This window comes from Salmo salar, chromosome 16, assembly GCF_965601325.2.
Source record: "Salmo salar chromosome 16, fSalSal1, whole genome shotgun sequence".
Taxonomy (NCBI): Eukaryota; Metazoa; Chordata; class Actinopteri; order Salmoniformes; family Salmonidae; genus Salmo; species Salmo salar.
Window position 1 is genome coordinate 38,952,657 of NC_138306.1, and position 17,959 is coordinate 38,970,615.

At 43.9% G+C, this 17,959-nt stretch overlaps 1 protein-coding gene across 1 annotated transcript in view; it reads right to left on the reverse strand.

The window, feature by feature from the left end:
- Window positions 1-17,959, reverse strand: part of LOC106573613 (A disintegrin and metalloproteinase with thrombospondin motifs 20) — a 149,722-nt gene that overhangs the window by 64,559 nt on the left and 67,204 nt on the right. Inside the window, exons 10-11 of the mRNA XM_014148814.3 lie at window positions 11,645-11,786; window positions 10,742-10,846 (exon numbers count right to left, since the gene is read on the reverse strand). Of these exons, the coding sequence (XP_014004289.2) occupies window positions 10,742-10,846; window positions 11,645-11,786 (247 nt within the window). The remainder of the gene's footprint in view (window positions 1-10,741; window positions 10,847-11,644; window positions 11,787-17,959) is intronic.

Sequence of the window (17,959 nt, forward strand, 5' to 3'; positions counted from 1 at the left end):
GCTCTGACATGCACTGTCAACTGTGGGACCTTATATAGACAGGTTTGTGCCTTTCCAAATCATGTCCAATCAACTGAATTTACTACAGGTGGTCATGGATTCCAATCAAGTTGTAGAAAAAGCTCAAGGATGATCAATGGAAACAGGATGCACCTGAGCTCAATTTCGAGTCTCATAGCAAATGGTCTGAATACTTAAGTAAATTAGGTATTTCTGCTTTATTTATTTTTACATTGGCAAACATTTCTAACAACCTGTTTTCTAGATTGATGAGGATTTTTTTATTTCATATATTTTAGAATAACAAAATGTGGAAAAAGGGAACAGGTCTGAACACTTTCCGAATGCACTGTATATTAATATGGGTTATTTTTTAGCTTTGGTAGCTTATCAGAGATAGACATAATATAAAAAATAATATAAAAGCATGACAAGAACATTGTTTGGCTAATAGTCAGTCAATCAGGCACTTGTGAGTGTCAGTTGGTTTATGTGTGTAATGTGGGGCTAAAGCTACTGACCCGGAAGCTAGGCTCTCTCACTCCTCCCAGTCTGGGCGGGAGGGTGGAGGGTGGAGAATGAGCGGGAGGGTGGAGAATGGGCGGGAGCGTGGAGAATGAGCCTATCGTAGCAGATGTAAGTAATGTCCCCACGCTCTATGGCAGCTTTCATGGCTGGGATAAGTTCTTTCCGCCTCTGGCGCATAGCTTCCGAGTGGTCCTCGTTAAGGAAGATGTTGGTTCATCTCAAGTTCTTTGCTCTCTCCAAAACAGCTATCTTGTCCCTAAACCATAGGAACTTAACCACTTTCGGCCTGGGTCTGTCATCTAGGCTGGTTCCAGGTTTTCCAGACCTGTGGAAGCGTTCTACCTCAATCTTCGTATGATCCATCAGCAGCTTTTCAGTGATATTTTTTTTTTTAAACGTTCTCCTCAGACTCGGCCTAGTTCTCATGTGAAGACTCTATGCCATCCATAATGATGTTATTCCTCCTGGATTGTCCCTCTAGTCAGTTTTCCCAGTCATTGCTAATAATGATTCACAGACAGTGCTGATGTCATCACGTGTGGACTTACAGTTTGTTGTCATATTGCTGCAAGTCTCAAGACATCTACCTCTCCTTGGGAGAACTGCAAACTGTTCTTAAGGTCCTAGACCTCTGGTCAGATCGTCAATTTTTTTGTTAGCTGAATCCATCATTATTTGGACAAAGCTCTTGAAGCTATTTTCTTGTTGTTGTAACATCTGCTTATAGAACCCTTTTTGTTTGTTTAAAAGATCATTCACCTGTGACTGAGAAAAACGATCCTCTCTGTTACTCCCACCGGCTTTGGTTTTGGATGTCATGGTAGCAACAGAGGCCTCGTCAGAGGAACGTTGAGATTGAGGTGTCCCTGTGTATGCCTAAGCATTAATGTGCTCTGAGCTAAGCCATGACCTGGGGTGAAAACCTGTGGATCTCCCTTCCATACCGCAGACACACACACACACGCGCGCACACAGACACACACACCTCTAATCTGGCATGGTTGCCCAGTTCAGGGCTAGTGTAATACACTCTAAAGAGCAATGATGGAGTATAAGGCCTGTACATGATGTCAGGCAGGTGTAAACAGCCCGGGGCCATGAACACACGGTACTGAGCCAGGCCTTTGGGTTGAGAAAACACTGAACACCAAATACCCCCCAGCCCCTCACACACACACATAGAATATCCCCCTGGTGCCCTCCACCGCCCCCCTGTTAGAGGATTGTATGGGACCGGGGACGACCACTGTGGTGCTGCTGGGCGGTAAGACCTGAGCAAATGTCAAACACAAGGGGTTGGCTGTCAGATAGGACCAAAGCCCCTGTAAGCCTTTAAGGCATTCCCCTCACTGCTGGCACTTGATGTTTAATACGTTTTTTTTTTAGCTTGAAAAGATTAAGTGGGTTGAAAAAAAAGAGAAAGATTAAATCAGCCGTGTGTGGGGTGGGTCCACTGCAGGACGATTGAGCTAATGTAACAAGCACGATTCCCAGGACATAGACATATCTGATATTGGCAGAAAGCTTAAATTCTTGTTAATCTAACTGCACTATCCAATTTACAGTAGCTATTACAGTGAAAGAATACCAAGCTATTGTTTGAGGAGAGTGCACAATTTGAACATGAAAAGTTATTAATAAACAAATTAGGCACATTTGGGCAGTCTTGATACAAATTTTGAACAGAAATGCAAAGGCTCATTGGATCAGCATAAAATTTTGCACATACACTGCTGCCATCTAGTGGCCAATATCTAAACGGCACCTGGGCTGGAATAATACATTATGACCTTTCTCTTGCATTTTAAAGATGATGGTACAAAAAAATACAAAAAAGAGTTGGTTTTTTCTTTGTATTATCTTTTACCAGGGCCCCATTTTTCACATTTGTAAAATGTCATGCCCCCTTTTTATTTTTTATTATTGTTGATTGAGATAGCCTATATTAAATACACCACCAGATTGATTTTGTTTAATTTGAGGACCTAGGAAAATGTTGTTTTGAAACTCATTTCCTGCAATTCTATGTAGTTTACCAAGACTCATGACATATTTTAGTTAGGCTATTTAATAATAATAATAATAATAATAATGGAAAATAAATTCTCGACCCGATTTCCCCAAATGTTATTCATTGTATATACAGTGCTGTGCAAAAGTTTTAGGGAGGTGTGAAAAAATTCTGTAAAGTAAGAATGCTTTCAAATATAGACATGTTAATAGATTATATTTTTCAATTAACAAAATGCAAAGTGAGTGAACAGAAGAAAAATGTACATCAAATCAATATTTGGTGTGACCACCCTTTGCCTTCAAAACAGCATCAATTCTTCTAGGTACACTTGCACACAGTTTGAAGGAACTCGGCAGGTAGGTTGGCCCAAACATCTTGGAGAACTAACCACAGTTCTTCTGTGGGTTTAGGCAGCCTCAGGTGCTTCTCTCTCTTCATGTAATCCCAGACAGACTTGATGATATTGAGATCAGGGCTCTGTGGGGGCCATACCATTACTTCCAGGACTCCTTGTTCTTCTTCACGCTGAAGATAGTTCTTAATGATGTATGTTTGGTGTCATTGTCATGCTGCGGAATAAATTCGGGGCCAATCAGATGCCTCCCTGATGGTATTGCATGATGGATAAGTATCTGCCTGTACTTCTCAGCATTGAGGAGACGATTAATTCTGACCAAATCCCCAACTCCATTTGCAGAAATGCAGCCCCAAACTTGCAAGGAACCTTCACCATGCTTCACTGTTGCCTGCAGACACTCATTCGTGTACCGCTCTCCAGCCCTTCGGCGAACAAAGTGCCTTCTACTACAGCCAAATATTTAACTCATTAGTCCAGAGCACCTGATGCCATTTTTCTGCACCCCAGTTCCTGTGTTTTCGTGAATAGTTGACTATATGCCTACAAAATCCCTGACTTTGTGCAAGTTTGCCGACAAGAATTGATGCTGTTTTGAAGGCAAAGGGTGGTCACACCAAATATGGATTTGATTTAGAATTTTCTTCTGTTCACTCACTTTGCATTTTGTTAATTGATAAATATAATCTATTAACATGTCTATTTTTGAAAGCATTCTTACTTTAGCATTTTTTCACATCTGCTTAAAACTTTTGCACAGTATTGTGTATATATATATATATATATATATATATATATATATATATATAATATATATATATATATTTAAAATAAATAAATAAATATATATATATATTTTTTTTTAAATAAATAAATAAATATATATATATATATATATATTTATAAACAATACAAAACATACACAATCAAATGACATCATACAAACATCAACTACATCACACCTGCCTAGACCCACGAGCACACACACCCATCTCCAGCGCCCACATCACTTTCCGCCACATGGCCTCAAACTGCACTATTTTGTTTCTCTCTGTAGTCCACGCACTTCCAATTTTTATATAAAGCATTTGATCTTTCCATTGAGTCAACGATGGAGGATAGGTTGATTTCCATTTTTTAAGTATACTTTTTTTTTGATGATTGACGAGAAGTATCACCCAACCCATCGGGTATCTCACTGCACCCTCATATGCCATGTCTTGAAATATGCAGACAGACGGATTAAAATAAATTTACATTGTAATACTTCTGAGACATTTTTCTTACTCCGCCCATACCTTTTAGACTTTATAACATTCCCAGAAGGCATGGATTATTGAGTCATTATTATTTTTAGAGTTCAGACTTGACGGACTTTGTGCTGTAGAATTTGTGACCTAATTTTATGAGAGATAGAACAGCAGCATACCTGTATGGAATGAAGAAAAAAAGAATCACGATGCACAACGCTCTCCAGCTCTGCTTCTTCAACTAAAAATAATTACAAGGCTGTGGAGCGGACAGTGGCACTGTTTCACCCCATCTTTAAGGTTAGGAGCAGAGGTTGAGGTAGATGGTGTTTGCTATAGTGGTTTTATATTTGGGGTATGGATATGGTTTAAAAATCGACTTATTTTCAGTGAAATGTGAAACATCATGGGAAACGGTGTTCTTCCTCGTGTTCTAAGAGGTGAGAGGGGCTTAGAGGGATGATGCAACCACAAGCTGAGAGCCACCCCCTCAACCCCTCACACGATCCTCTCTATTCTGTGGAAGGTTATCATTAGTTTGAATTAGTGGTTTGCCCCATCAGCTGTTCCATTCGCCTGCACTTCAGATACTTTATTCCTCTCTCATTTCACATAGACAGATTCAAACCTAGGTTGAAGATAACAAAGGTTAAGACAATAGGATTCTAATATTCTAAATCGGTTTATTTTCAAAAGCTTCCTCATGGAATTATTAAGATCCTAACCTGGGTATCTTCAACCTTGAGTCAAACGAGGCTACCTCCTCCTCTTTAGGTAGATATCTGTCTCTCCGGATTATTACTTATATTTGCTTTGTAATGTTCATTTCAGATAGTGATGTTCAGGTATTAAATTGTCTTAAAATGTTGATTAAAATCAGAAAGTTAGCTAGGAAGAAATGTTATGATGTATTATAGAGCATGCTAAAAAAAACTTCCATTGTGAAGAAGGGCTTAGTATTTTATCGTCCCAATTTGTCACGTAGCAACCTCCTGCTACCTAATCAAAATGAAATCCATCCTGAGTCGCCGAAAGCTACCATCACTATTGTACAATATTACACAGAGAAATGATATGTCAGAGAGAGCTAGCAACACAATAATCCACTTGTTCAGCCAAAGCAACAGGTCTGTGATGATGGGAAGTGGAAACATCCCAGAGATTAGCAGAGAGTGACATTGATACGAGTCAGAGATTCCAGAGCCTCAGCTCACAGGCAGCATCGTATCACACTAGTCTGTATGGCTGCAAGGGGCCCAAGCCAACACTCGCCACCTCAGCCAACGTTCACTGTCTCAGCCAACACATTCTATTCTTCCTCAGCCTGGCTCTGCTTTTCAAGACTTCACTATCGCTCTCTAATTGGCTGAAACAAGAGGAGAGCAGGATGTAGTTATGAGGAATGTTCTGACTGGAATAATAAAACCAGGACTTCCTCTCTAGCTTTTCACTGACACAAGTCATTCAAAACAACCTTACGAAAATAAATCGGGAAACTTTATATTTCAACTAAAATGGAGAATTGATGGTCTTGAAATTGAACGCAATTGATAGTTCCATCCATCGCACCACGCAGAACAAATCACACAAAAAAACTTTCCTTCAACCACACACTCAGACCTAAACACTGGGCAGGGTGCTTAATAATTGGTGGGCAACAACAACAGCACATTTGCTTCATTCAAGTTGGGCCACCCACCAAGCTGTTGTGAAGCTGCCTGCCCTGGTGATAAGAAGCAGAAAGGGAGGACAGGCTGTTTTCTTCAAAAAGAAGGCCTGTAGATTCAGCCAGGGCCAGGTTGGAGGCAGGGCTGCCTTTGGGCTGACAGGCCCTGATTGACCGTGTTAGTTGGCCCCAGAGCTACACAGGCAGGGCCCTTTCAAAGAAGGAGCGAGGAAGAGGAGAGGAGGAGGGCGGTGGCAGTATTTATAGACAACAAGTGATGGGATGCCCTCGTTAGCACATGACCCACTGGGCCAGATGACAGAGGCACCGCCGAGGGTCACATGACCATATTACTCCGGCGCCCCGCAAGAAGAGAGGGTCTGCCGCACACAGAGAGCATAGTGAGAGAGGAAGGGAGGGGAGGTAGCGATAAAGAGCATTGTGAGTAAGAGGGAGGGAGGGGAGGGAGGGGAGGTAGCTATTAAGAGCATAGTGAGAGAGAGAGAGAGAGAGAGAGAGAGAGAGAGGGAAGGGAGGTAGCTATAAAGACCATAGTGAGAGAGAGAGGGGAGGGAGAGGAGGTAGCGATAAAGAGCATTGTGAGAGAGAGAGGGAGGGGAGGTAGCTATAAAGAGCACAATGAGAGAGAGAGAGAGAGAGAGAGAGAGAGGGGGGGGGGGAAGGGAGGGAGGGGAGGTAGCTATAAAGAGCATAGTGAGAGAGAGAGAGAGAGAGAGAGAGAGAGAGAGAGAGGGAGGGGAGGTAGCGATAAAGAGCATAGTGAGAGAGAGGGGGAGCGAGAGAGGAAGAGGGAGAAAAAGAGACAGTGTTTGGAAAGAAAGAGAGAGGGAGGAGAGAGAGAGAGATCGAGAGCGACAGAAAGGTAGAGAGGAGTTAGAGGGAGAGTACAGAAAGAGAGTACAGGATGTATGGTATGAAAGACCAGGAGAGGGTGAGGTGAGAAGGATGAGTCAGTGAAAGAGAGACAGAGAGAGAGAGGCCTTAGGACACACCTACTCATTCAGGGTTTTTTCTCTATTTTCTACATTGTAGAATAATAGTGAAGACATCAAAACTATGAAATAACACATATGGAATAATGTAGTGACCAAAAAAGTGTTAAACAAATCAAAATATATTTTATATGTTTTATATTTGAGATTCTTCAAAGAAGCCACTCTTTGCCTTGATGACAGCTTTGCACACTCTTGGCATTCTCTCAACCAGCTTCATGAGGTAGTCACCTGGAATGCATTTCAATTAAAAGGGGTGGCCTTGTTAAAAGTTAATTTATGGAATTACTTTCCTTTTTAACGCATTTGAGCCAATCAGTTGTGCTGTGACAAGGTAGAGGGGGTATACAGAAGATAGCCCTATTTGGTAAAGTCCATATTATGGCAAGAACAGCTCAAATAAGCAAAGAGAAGCGGCAGTACATCAATAATTTAAGACATGAAGGTCAGTCAATCCGAAAAATGTCAAGAACTTTGAAAAGATAAACTAATAAATAAAATGCCTTATTTACATAAGTATTCATACCCTTTGCTATGAGACTTGAAATTGAGCTCAGGTGCATCCTGTTTCCATTGATCATCCTTGATCATGTTTCTACAACTTGATTGGAGTCCACCTGTGGTAAATTCAATTGATTGGACATGATTTGGAAAGGCACACACCTGTCTATATAAGGTCCCACAGTTGACAGTGCATGTCAGAACAAAAACCAAGCTATGAGGTCGAAGGAATTGTCCGTAGAGCTCCGAGACAGGATTGTGTCGAGTCACAGATCTGGGGAAAGGTACAAAAAACATTATGCAGTATTGAAGGTCCCCAAGACCATAGTGGCCTCCATCATTCTTAAATAGAAGAAGTTTGGAACGATCAATCGTGGGAGAAGGGCCTTGGTCAGAGAGGTGACCAAGAACCCGATTGTCACTCTGACATAGCTCTAGAGTTCCTCTGTGGAGATGGGAGAACTTTCCAGAAGGACAAGCATCTTTGCAGCACTCCACCAAATTAGGCCTTTATGGTAGAGTGGCCAGACGGAAGCCATTCCTCAGTAAAAGACAAGACAAGAGGAACAAGATTATCTGGTCTGATGAAACCAAGATTGAACTCCTTGGCCTGAATGCCAAGTGTCACGTCTGGAGAAAACCTGGCACCATCCATACGGTGAAGCATGGTGGTGGCAGCATGATGCTGTGGGGATGTTTTTCAGCGGCAGGGACTGGGAGACCAGTCAGAATCGAGGCAAAGATGAACGGAGCAAAGTAAAGAGAGATCCTTGATGAAAACCTGCTCCGGAGCATTCAGGATCTCAGACTGGGGAGAAAGTTCACCTTCCAACAGGAAAACGACCCTAAGCACACAGCCAAGACAACGCAGGAGTGGCTTCGGGATAAGTCTCTGAATGTCCTTGAGTGGCCAAGCCTGGGCCTGGACTTGAACCCTATCGAACATCTCTGGAGAGACCTAAAAATAGCTGTTCAGCAACGCTCCCTATCCAACCTGACAGAGCTTGAGAGTATCTGCAGAAAGGAATGGGAGAAACTCTCTAAATACAGGTGTGCCAAGCTTGTAGCGTCATACCCAAGAAGACTCGAGGCTGTGATCACTGCCAAAGGTGCTTCAAGAAAGTACTGAATAAAGGGTCAGAATACTTATGTAAATGTCATATTAAAAAAAAAAGTTGTATATATTTGCAAAAATGTCTAATAACCTGTTTTTGCTTTGTCATTATGGGGTATTGTGTGTAGATTGATGAGGGAAAAAAAACTATTTAACACATTTTAGAATAAGGCTGTAATGTAACACAATGTTGAAAAAGTCAAGGGGTCTGAATACTGAATACTGGTCGTCATGGCAAACAATCAGGCATGACCAAACTATAGTGTCCTCTCAAGATGGTCTCCCACAATCCAACACAGTTAATGAGACAGAGGTATTTAGAGTTGCTATCCCACGACAGTTACATTATACTGAAGCTGTTTTTGTTGGATTAAGATGTTAGTCACCCCCAGTAAAATTATCTTTATTGATGTCTAGTAATCCAAGCCTTAACAGGATGGAACAGGGAACAAATACAGAGACATTATGGAACATATTGGGCTTACATGGGCACACACTGTGTTTTTTTTTGTTCTGGAAAGACTCCTGGGGGAGGGCCCTCACCCCATCACCACCACCACATGCAAACAAATACTCGTAGCCCACCTCTCCCTCCTTTTCCTCTTCCCCCATCTCCTCCTTTTTGGAATCATTGATGTGAGGTCTATTGTGTGAGCTGAGCAGAGCAGAGTGGAGGGAGAGGAAGCGTGGCCCTGCGTGGTCTCAGCCTTGGACTCTGTTACGGCCTGACCACTGACCCACTCACCCGCCTTTTAAAGAGGTTTTAGGGTCACAGGTTCACAATAAGGTGACTCAACTGTGAACGACGGACAGCATCTCCTTTCAAAGGCCCGGCCTTCACATCTACTTCTCCCCCTCCCTCTCTCTTCCTCTCTCCCTCTATCCCCCAGCCCTATCTTATCCCTCTTTCCACTAACCCCATCTAACCCCTCTCTTCTCCCCAGCCCCATTTCACCGCTCATTCCGCCGGCCCTGTCTAACCCCTCTCTCTCCCCCAGCCCCATCTCACCCCTCTTTCCTTCAGCCACATCCTCAGTGCCTGTCACTATGCACCCAACACCTACCCCGCCGCAACAGTGCTAATCAGCGTAGCATCCCAAGGAGGTGAGAACATGAGGTTTGATGAGGGTTGGGGCCTCAGAGCACGGCTAACGCTAATGCTCATGCTTCAGGTTACTCACTGGGGATAAAACCTGACCACATTTCCATGGGCAGCTACAATAGGACTAACTGTGGCCAAGAAAAGTAATTTATACTGACTGCATAGACATCCAATAATTCACAGAGGAATTCAGACTGTATCAATAATCATTGCTGCATTTTAGCCAGACTGTTATGTGCTAGCTGTCTAGTCTGTGTTTTATAAATGTACAATGCGCATACAACTATGCCTTTAAATAAGGAATTGGCAACTCGTTCTCATTCTGAGAAATAAGCATATTCATATCCAGGTAGGCCACTTGATTTCAAAACTTAAACAAAGTGAACAGGCTATGTTGTTCAAAAACAGTTGGAGACGGACAGAAGGCTGTATTCATAACAATTCAACTGTTCTACCTTGTAGAAAATACATCCAAGTTTGCTACACTTTAAATATAAAGATTAGCTGGCTACTCACGAGCAGGTGGGCTTGTGTTTGAGAGATTGTTTATGAGACCTGTGTTAATTTTCTATATGGCCTGTTACCAGAAGTTGGTCATCATTCCTGGATGTGAATTGTGCATGGTTCTGGTTAAATTTGTAAGAAAAATTGCATTTTAATAATAATACTTGATGGCCAATATTTAGCCTACTGTAGGTATAATTTTACAAGCCTTGAATTCATTTGATTATTCCCTACTGTTGCAAATGCAGTGTATTGACCTTTAATTGCGCAACAAAGCTTAGTTTGAAAAAATTGAGATAAGATTTTTCGGCCATATCGCCCAGCCCTACAACCCCTACAAAAATGTTCATGAATTATAATGCACATAATAATTCACATTTCCTGTTGCTGAAGGATTGTTTTCTTGCTGTAGCAAGCTGGCACATATTAAGATCCTACATCTGTAGTGAAGAAAGAGGACAAAGAGTCCCTACTCAACATGAGAACCACTGTCAGTTCCAGACAAGGAGAATATCATGATCCATTTCATACAGACTTGAACATTTTGTTTGAAATTTGCTCATTGATAATGGAAAGGCAAAACATCAACAGTGGTTTTATTGTAAGAGCATCTACTACAGTAGATAATACACTGTGTTTGTCATTGTACCATCAATTTACACTTCAATGGAAGAAATACAGCATTCTGTCCTACCATTCCATGTCCACAGTCTGTCCCATCAGCCAAGGGCATGTGTTGTGTCCGACACCCTTTATGGCCCCCCTCAGCACTTGTACACCAAAGCCTCTTGCACTGTTTCTGTGTGGAAAGAGACAGCGAGAGAGGGAAGAAAGAGACATGCGGAGAGACAGAGAGAGGAAGGGAGCATTAAACACTGTTACAATACAACTGTTACAAAACCCCCACTGCCCACTGCAGGAGAATCATTTAACTGTTTCACCCCAAACTACAAATCCCTAATATTGACAGGCAGACAGGAGGCTCTATTGTGCTGCTCAGCAGTAAGTACTGTGAGATGTGTAACAGGCTTTATGTACAGTTCAGCCTCTAGAACACCAGACAGTAACTTTTACAGCTACTTGGGCAGCTGTTACTATCACTATAGATTAGCCACACAGTATTCCAGAAGTCTCCAACCAGACCAGAGAGGGCATAAAGTCTTAAGCATGTTCAACATGAGAATGTATGCTCTGTTCGAAGGGAAAGCAGCTTCCCTCACAGCAGCCTATTAAACCCTGAACAAAGCTAATTGTCTCATAAAACCACCAAAGCTGTGTGTCATACAGACAGCTCATTAAAAACAATGACTGGGGAAGGGGGGTACAGTACAGTGTTGTCTATACTGTATAAACGTATGACTTCATCATCTCAACACAAGTGCCTTATCATAGACAAGACACATTAGAACCTCAGAAGCATATGACATCATTATCCATAGGGGGTTTGGTTGAGGACACTTTTTTGGAGATAATAGAGACTGAGTTTACGTCCCAAATGGCACCCTATTCCTTATGTAGTGCACTATATAGGGAATAGGGTGCCATTTGGGACATACGTTGAGAGACACCTGGTTGTGAGGAATGAAACCTGGCTCACCATGTAAGGGCAGACCATGGATCCGGTGCCAAACATGAGCTCACACTGTCGGTTGGCATTGTAGATCTGACCAGGGAGGTGGTTGGGTAGCTCGTACGTCCTGCTCACTGGCTCGTCCAACAGGCACTCTCCGTACCCTGTGCTGAAAGGTAATACATACACACATAAATTTGCACGTATGCACACACACACACACACACACACACACACACACACACACACACACACACACACACACACACACACACACACACACACACACACACACACACACACACACACACACACACACACCCCACAACCAGTAAATAAGCACATATAAAAGCTGCATCACGCAAAGTGCTTCATCAGTCAAGATTCATACGGTACAACAGAGTAGTCAGGATAATGTCATCTTTGTTATTCATAATCACAAAATAAACATCTCCGTGTCACCATCCAGGATTGATGATATTCAAATGTAAACATTTTTCTCCCATGTGGGTGGTCTGGTCTGATGTGTGATGTTTCGTAACAGTGAGACTGACACCACTTCCCCTCAGTGAGACCTAATATTAGTTAATGCTGTCACTATGAAACTGGAGCCAGGCATCATACAGAAGGAATAAAGCTGCATTTACATGCAGACACAAAGCTATCCCAACCACATGTTTATTCAACAGACATTTCTCTGTGCACAAAGCAAACAGAGGATTTTGAAGATGGTGCAGGATTGAGATGGCTGCTGTTTTACGGGCTCCTAACCAATTGTACTATTGTGTGTGTTTTGTCCCGTTATTTGTAACTTATTTGGTATATAATGTTTTTGCCACTGTCTCTTATGACCGAAAAGAGCTTCTGGATATCAGGACAGCGATTACTCACCTCGTACTGGACAAAGATTTTTTCTTTAACGAGTCGGATGCAAAGGATTTACTTCAGACACCCGACAAGGCCCAAATCTCTGTTATTCGCATGAAGAAGAAACAGAGAAATCTGGGATTTAGGTCGGGGTGCCTTGTAAGGATCCGACGGCGAGTGAGCAATCCCCCTCTACCATCAGTCCTATTAGCCAACGTGCAATCATTAGTTAACAAAACGGATGAGCTACGATTTTTTTTTTTCACCTTTATTTAACCTGGTAGGTTAAGTAAAGGTGACATTTTTTTTAAATAAAAGCGGAGCTCATCCATTTTGTTATCCAATGATTGCACGTCAAGACTATACTACCAACGGGACATTATAAACTGTAATATCTTATGTTTCACCGAGTCATGGCTGAACGATGACGTGGATAACATACAACTGGTGGGGTTTTCGGTCCATCAGCAAAATAGAACAGCTGCCGCCGGTAAAAGAACAGGTGGCGGTTTGTGTCTATTTGAAAATTACAGGTTTTGCTTGCCTGAGGTAGAGTATCTCAAGATAAGCTGTAGACCACACTATTTAACAAGAGAGTTTTCATCAATATTTTTCGTAGCTGTCTATTTACCATCACAAATCGATACTGGCACGAAGACGGCACTCAACGAGCTGCATAAGGCCATAAACAAACAAGAAAATGCTCATCCAGAGGTGGCGCTCCTAGTGACCAGGGACATTAATGCAGGGAAACTTACATCCGTTTTACCTCATGCTAAATGTGCAACCAGAGGAAAAAAAACTCTAGACCACCTTTACTCCACACACAGAGACGCATACAAAGCTCTTCCTCGCCCTCCATTTGGCAAATCTGACCATAACTCTATCCACCTGATTCCTGCTTACAAGCAAAAACTAAAGCAGAACGTACCAGTGACTCGCTCAATAAGGTAGTGGTCAGATGACACAGATGCTAAGCTACAGGACTGTTTTGCTAGCACAGACTGGAAATGTTCCGGGATTCTTCCGATGGTATTGAGGAGTACACCACATCAGTCACTGGCTTCATCAATAAGTGCATCGATGACGTCGTCCCCACAGTAACTGTACGTACATACCCCAACCAGAAGCCATGGATTACAGGCAACAATTGCACTGAGCTAAAGGGTAGAGCTGCCGCTTTCAAGGAGCACGACTCTAACCCGGACGCTTATAAGAAATCCCGCTATGCCCTCCAACGAACTATCAAACAGGCAAAGCGTCAATACAGGACTAAGATCAAATCATACTACACCGGCTCCGACGCTCGTCGGATGTGGCAGGACCTACAAACTATTACAGACTACAAAGGGAAGCACAGCCGAGAGCTGCCCAGTGATACGAGCCCACCAGATGAGCTAAATAACTTCTATGCTCGCTTTGAGGCAAGTAACACTGAAACATGCATGAGAGCATCAGCTGTTCCGGACGACTTTGTGATAACGCTCTCTGCAGCCAGTGTGAGTAAGACCTTTAAACAGGTCAACATTCACAAGGCCGCAGGGCCAGACAAATTACCAGGACGTGTACTCCGAGCGTGCACTGACCAACTGGCAAGTGTCTTCGCTGACATTTTTTCTAACCTCTCCCTGTCTGAATCTGTAATACCAACATGTTTCAAGCAGACCACCATAGTCCCGGAGCCCAAGAATTCTAAGGTAACCTGCCTAAATGACAACCGACCCGTAGCACTCACATCTGTAGCCATGAAATGCTTTGAAAGGCTGGCCATGGCTCACATCAACACCATTATCCCAGAAACCCTAGACCCACTCCAATTTGCATACCGCCCCAACAGATACACAGAAGATGCAATCTCTATGGCACTCCACACTGCCCTTTCACACATGGACAAAAGGAACACCTATGTGAGAATGCTATTCATTGACTATAGCTCAGCGTCCAACACCATAGTGCCCTCAAAGCTCATCACTAAGCTAAGGACCATGGGACTAAACACCTCCCTCTACAACTAGATCCTGGACTTCCTGATGGGCTGCCCCCAGTTGGTAAGGGTAGGTAACAACACATCTACCACGCTGATCCTCAACACGGGGCCCCCCCAAGGTGCGTGCTCAGTCCCCTCCTGTACTCCCTGTTCACTTATGACTGCAAGGCCAGGTACGACTCCAACACCATCATTAAGTTTTCTGATGACACAACAGTGGTAGGCCTGATCACCGACAACGATGAGACAGCCTATAGGGATGAGGTCAGAGACCTGACCGTGTGGTGCAAGGACAACAACCTCTCCCTCAACGTGATCAAGACAAAGTAGATGATTGTGGACTACAGGAAAAGGAGGATTGAGCACGCCCCCATTCTCATCGACGGGGCTGTAGTGGAGCAGGTTGAGAGCATCAAGTTCCTTGGTGTCCACTTCACCAACAGACTAACATGGTCCAAGCACACCAAGACAGTCGTGAAGAAGGCACGATAAAACCTATCCCCCCTCAGGAGACTGAAAAGATTTGGCATGGGTCATCAGATCCTCAAAAGGTCTTACAGCTGCACCATCGAGAGCATCCTGACGGGTTGCATCACTGCCTGGTATGGCAACTGTTCGGCCTCCAACCGCAAGGCACTACAGAGGGTAGTGCGTACGGCCCAGTACATCACCGGGGCCAAGCTTCCTGCCATCCAGGACCTCTATACCAGGCAGTGTCAGAGGAAGGCCCTAAAAATTGTCAAAGAATTCAGCCACCCTAGTCATAGACTGCTCTCTCTGCTACCGCACGGCAAGCGGTACCGGAGCGCCAAGTCCAGATCCAAGAGTCTCCTAAATAGCTTCTATCCCCAAGCCATAAACCTCCTGAACAGCTAATCAAATGGCTACCCAGACTATTTGCATTGCCCCCCCTCTGGAACGATGATGCTACTCTCTGTGATTATCTATGCATAGTCACTTTAATAACTCTACCTACATGTACATATTACCTCAGTTACCTCAACACAGGTGCCCCTGCACATTGACTCTGTACTGGTACCCCCTGTATATAGCCCTGCTATTGTTATTTACTGTTATTCTTATCTCTTACTTTTCTTGAGGTATTTTCTTAAAACTGCATTGCTGGTTATGGGCTTGTAAGTAAGCATTTCACTGTAAGGTTGTATTCGGAAGCACGTGACAAATACAATTTGATTTGATTTGACATAGGCATAACCTTGGGAGCAAAACTGCATTAGGACGTAACATCACTTTGGAGTCGCCAGGAGCGAACTCCAAACAGAAAGGATGTGCTGATAGCGCATAGAGCTCCCCAACGCACTTAGCCGATACCAAGGCCATGACCAGGGCAGTCTCGTAGGAAAGGACCTTCAGGTCCACAGACTCCAATGGTTCAAACAGAGTCTCACAGAGCATCCAGGATCAAAGACAGGTCCTGTTTCAGTGCCATAGGCTTTGACATTGGTCTGACCCCGGAGTAGAGCCATCAATTCCTACATGTGACGCAGAGATGGCTGACACATAAACTGTCAATGCAGAAAAAGAAAAGCCCTGATCAAAAAGCTCTTCAAAGATCAAAATGTCCACCAAAGAGCTCTGAACAAGAGAAACTCCTTTAACCTGACACAAACCCTCAAACTCATGCCACTTATATGTATACAACTCTCTCATAGAGGGTGCATGCACCAACTGTATAGTCGTAATCACGTTCATGGGTGCCAAACTCTCCTGTGCGACCAGGACAATATATCCCGACTACACAGAACCCTCCACGGGTCCTCGCCCAACAGGCGGATGATCTCCATGAACCAGGGTTGTCAGGGCCAACGGGGAGCCACCAGAATCAAGAACAGACCCTCCTGACGGACTCTCTCAACGATGGCCTGAATCAGGTCCACCGGAGGAAACGCATAGACCACGGTCCGAGGCCACTGAGACGCCAAATCATCCATTCCCAACAGAGCGCCTGGATCCCTCATTGAGAAGAACAGATGACAATTAGTGTTTTCTCAGTAAGGATGCGTCTGTTGTGATCACCTTGTCGAATTAAACAACCTTTTATTGTGATTCCCTATGAACCCCAGAGTCTGAATATGGGAAACCAGCGTGGCAGTGTGGAGCTCCACCTGTTCTCTCGACTCTCTTGCTACGACCAGCCAATCATCCAGATAGGCCAATACTCTGATCCCCTGGCACGGCAACAGTGCAAAAGCCACCTCTAATTCCATAGAAAAGGTGTGGAGCGATAGGGAGAGCCCGAAAGGCAGGACCAGAAACTCATAGAACACACCCTCGGAATGAAACCTCAGAAACTTTATGTGGGGAGGATTTGTAGCCACATGAATACATGCATCCTTCAGATCTATGGACGTGAACCAAGAACCGGCACTGTTAATTCAGAAGCACCGTGCTCGGATTAGCCCCCTTGTTAGCCTCTTGAGTTAACTCGCCAGCTTTCCATCCATCAGCAGTGTGCAAACGAGACCCGCTTCCTCCATACTCTCTACACTCATGAACTCGCCATAACCTGACTGAATGAGGGGAACCACAGGTCGCCTTTAGCTCTTTGGCGAACTCTTTAAATATTTTACCTCCTGTCCCACCGTTGCAGGGACAGGAGGTAAATACCTTCCCCCAAAGTTGGAGGAACTCCACTGAAGGGGAGAAGACGGCCAATACACCCCTGGTGATCTGCCGCCCTACAACACAGCTCCATCAAAAGCGCATTTACCACCAATGGTTCACTTCACACGCCAAATCCAAAGTCGGGGATTTAGGCTTTCCCGGAATGATGCCATCCGATTCACACTCTGAAAACCCTCCAGAGTCAACCTGGGATAGTATATCAACCCTGGAATCCTGACCCTGAACAATGCCAGAATAAACGTAAAGAGCCTCACTCAGCTGGAATGACACCCCTATCAACTCTGATCAACACTACTACTGGTCCGAGCCAAAGTCTCCTGAGCGTGTTTCCACCCCAGGAAAACAGGACAGCACTGGTGAGTATCTTTAACTTTCATTGTGAAACCACGTGCCCTAGGGCAGGGTCGGATGTTCCTTTTTGAACTTACTCTTACCACTGGCCATCTTACTCAAAGAAGCATTAGCTACACAAGCAGAGCAGAAAGTGGTAGCTTTTAGAAAACACAAAAACCGATACCAAGTCCCAAAACTCACAACACCTAGGGGGACGAGTACTCTCTCCCTACTGACACCTAAGTCATACCCACATTTCGTAGTCTTCATGCACTTGAAAAGCTAAATTGTGTGACATGTTCTTCCTTCAGGCGAGCTGAAGAGCCCCGGTATTATTGCCAGGAAGGTGGGGCTTCCGAGGTCGCACTCGGAATCTATTGGCCCGTTGGGCATGATTTCAGTTTTCAGGTGAATATGATTGGTCGTTAACTCCCCATAGTATGTTACACCGAGTGACCGACTGAAAGGGAACCCTTTGTTTTGTATCCCAAAAAGTGTACAAGTGCTTG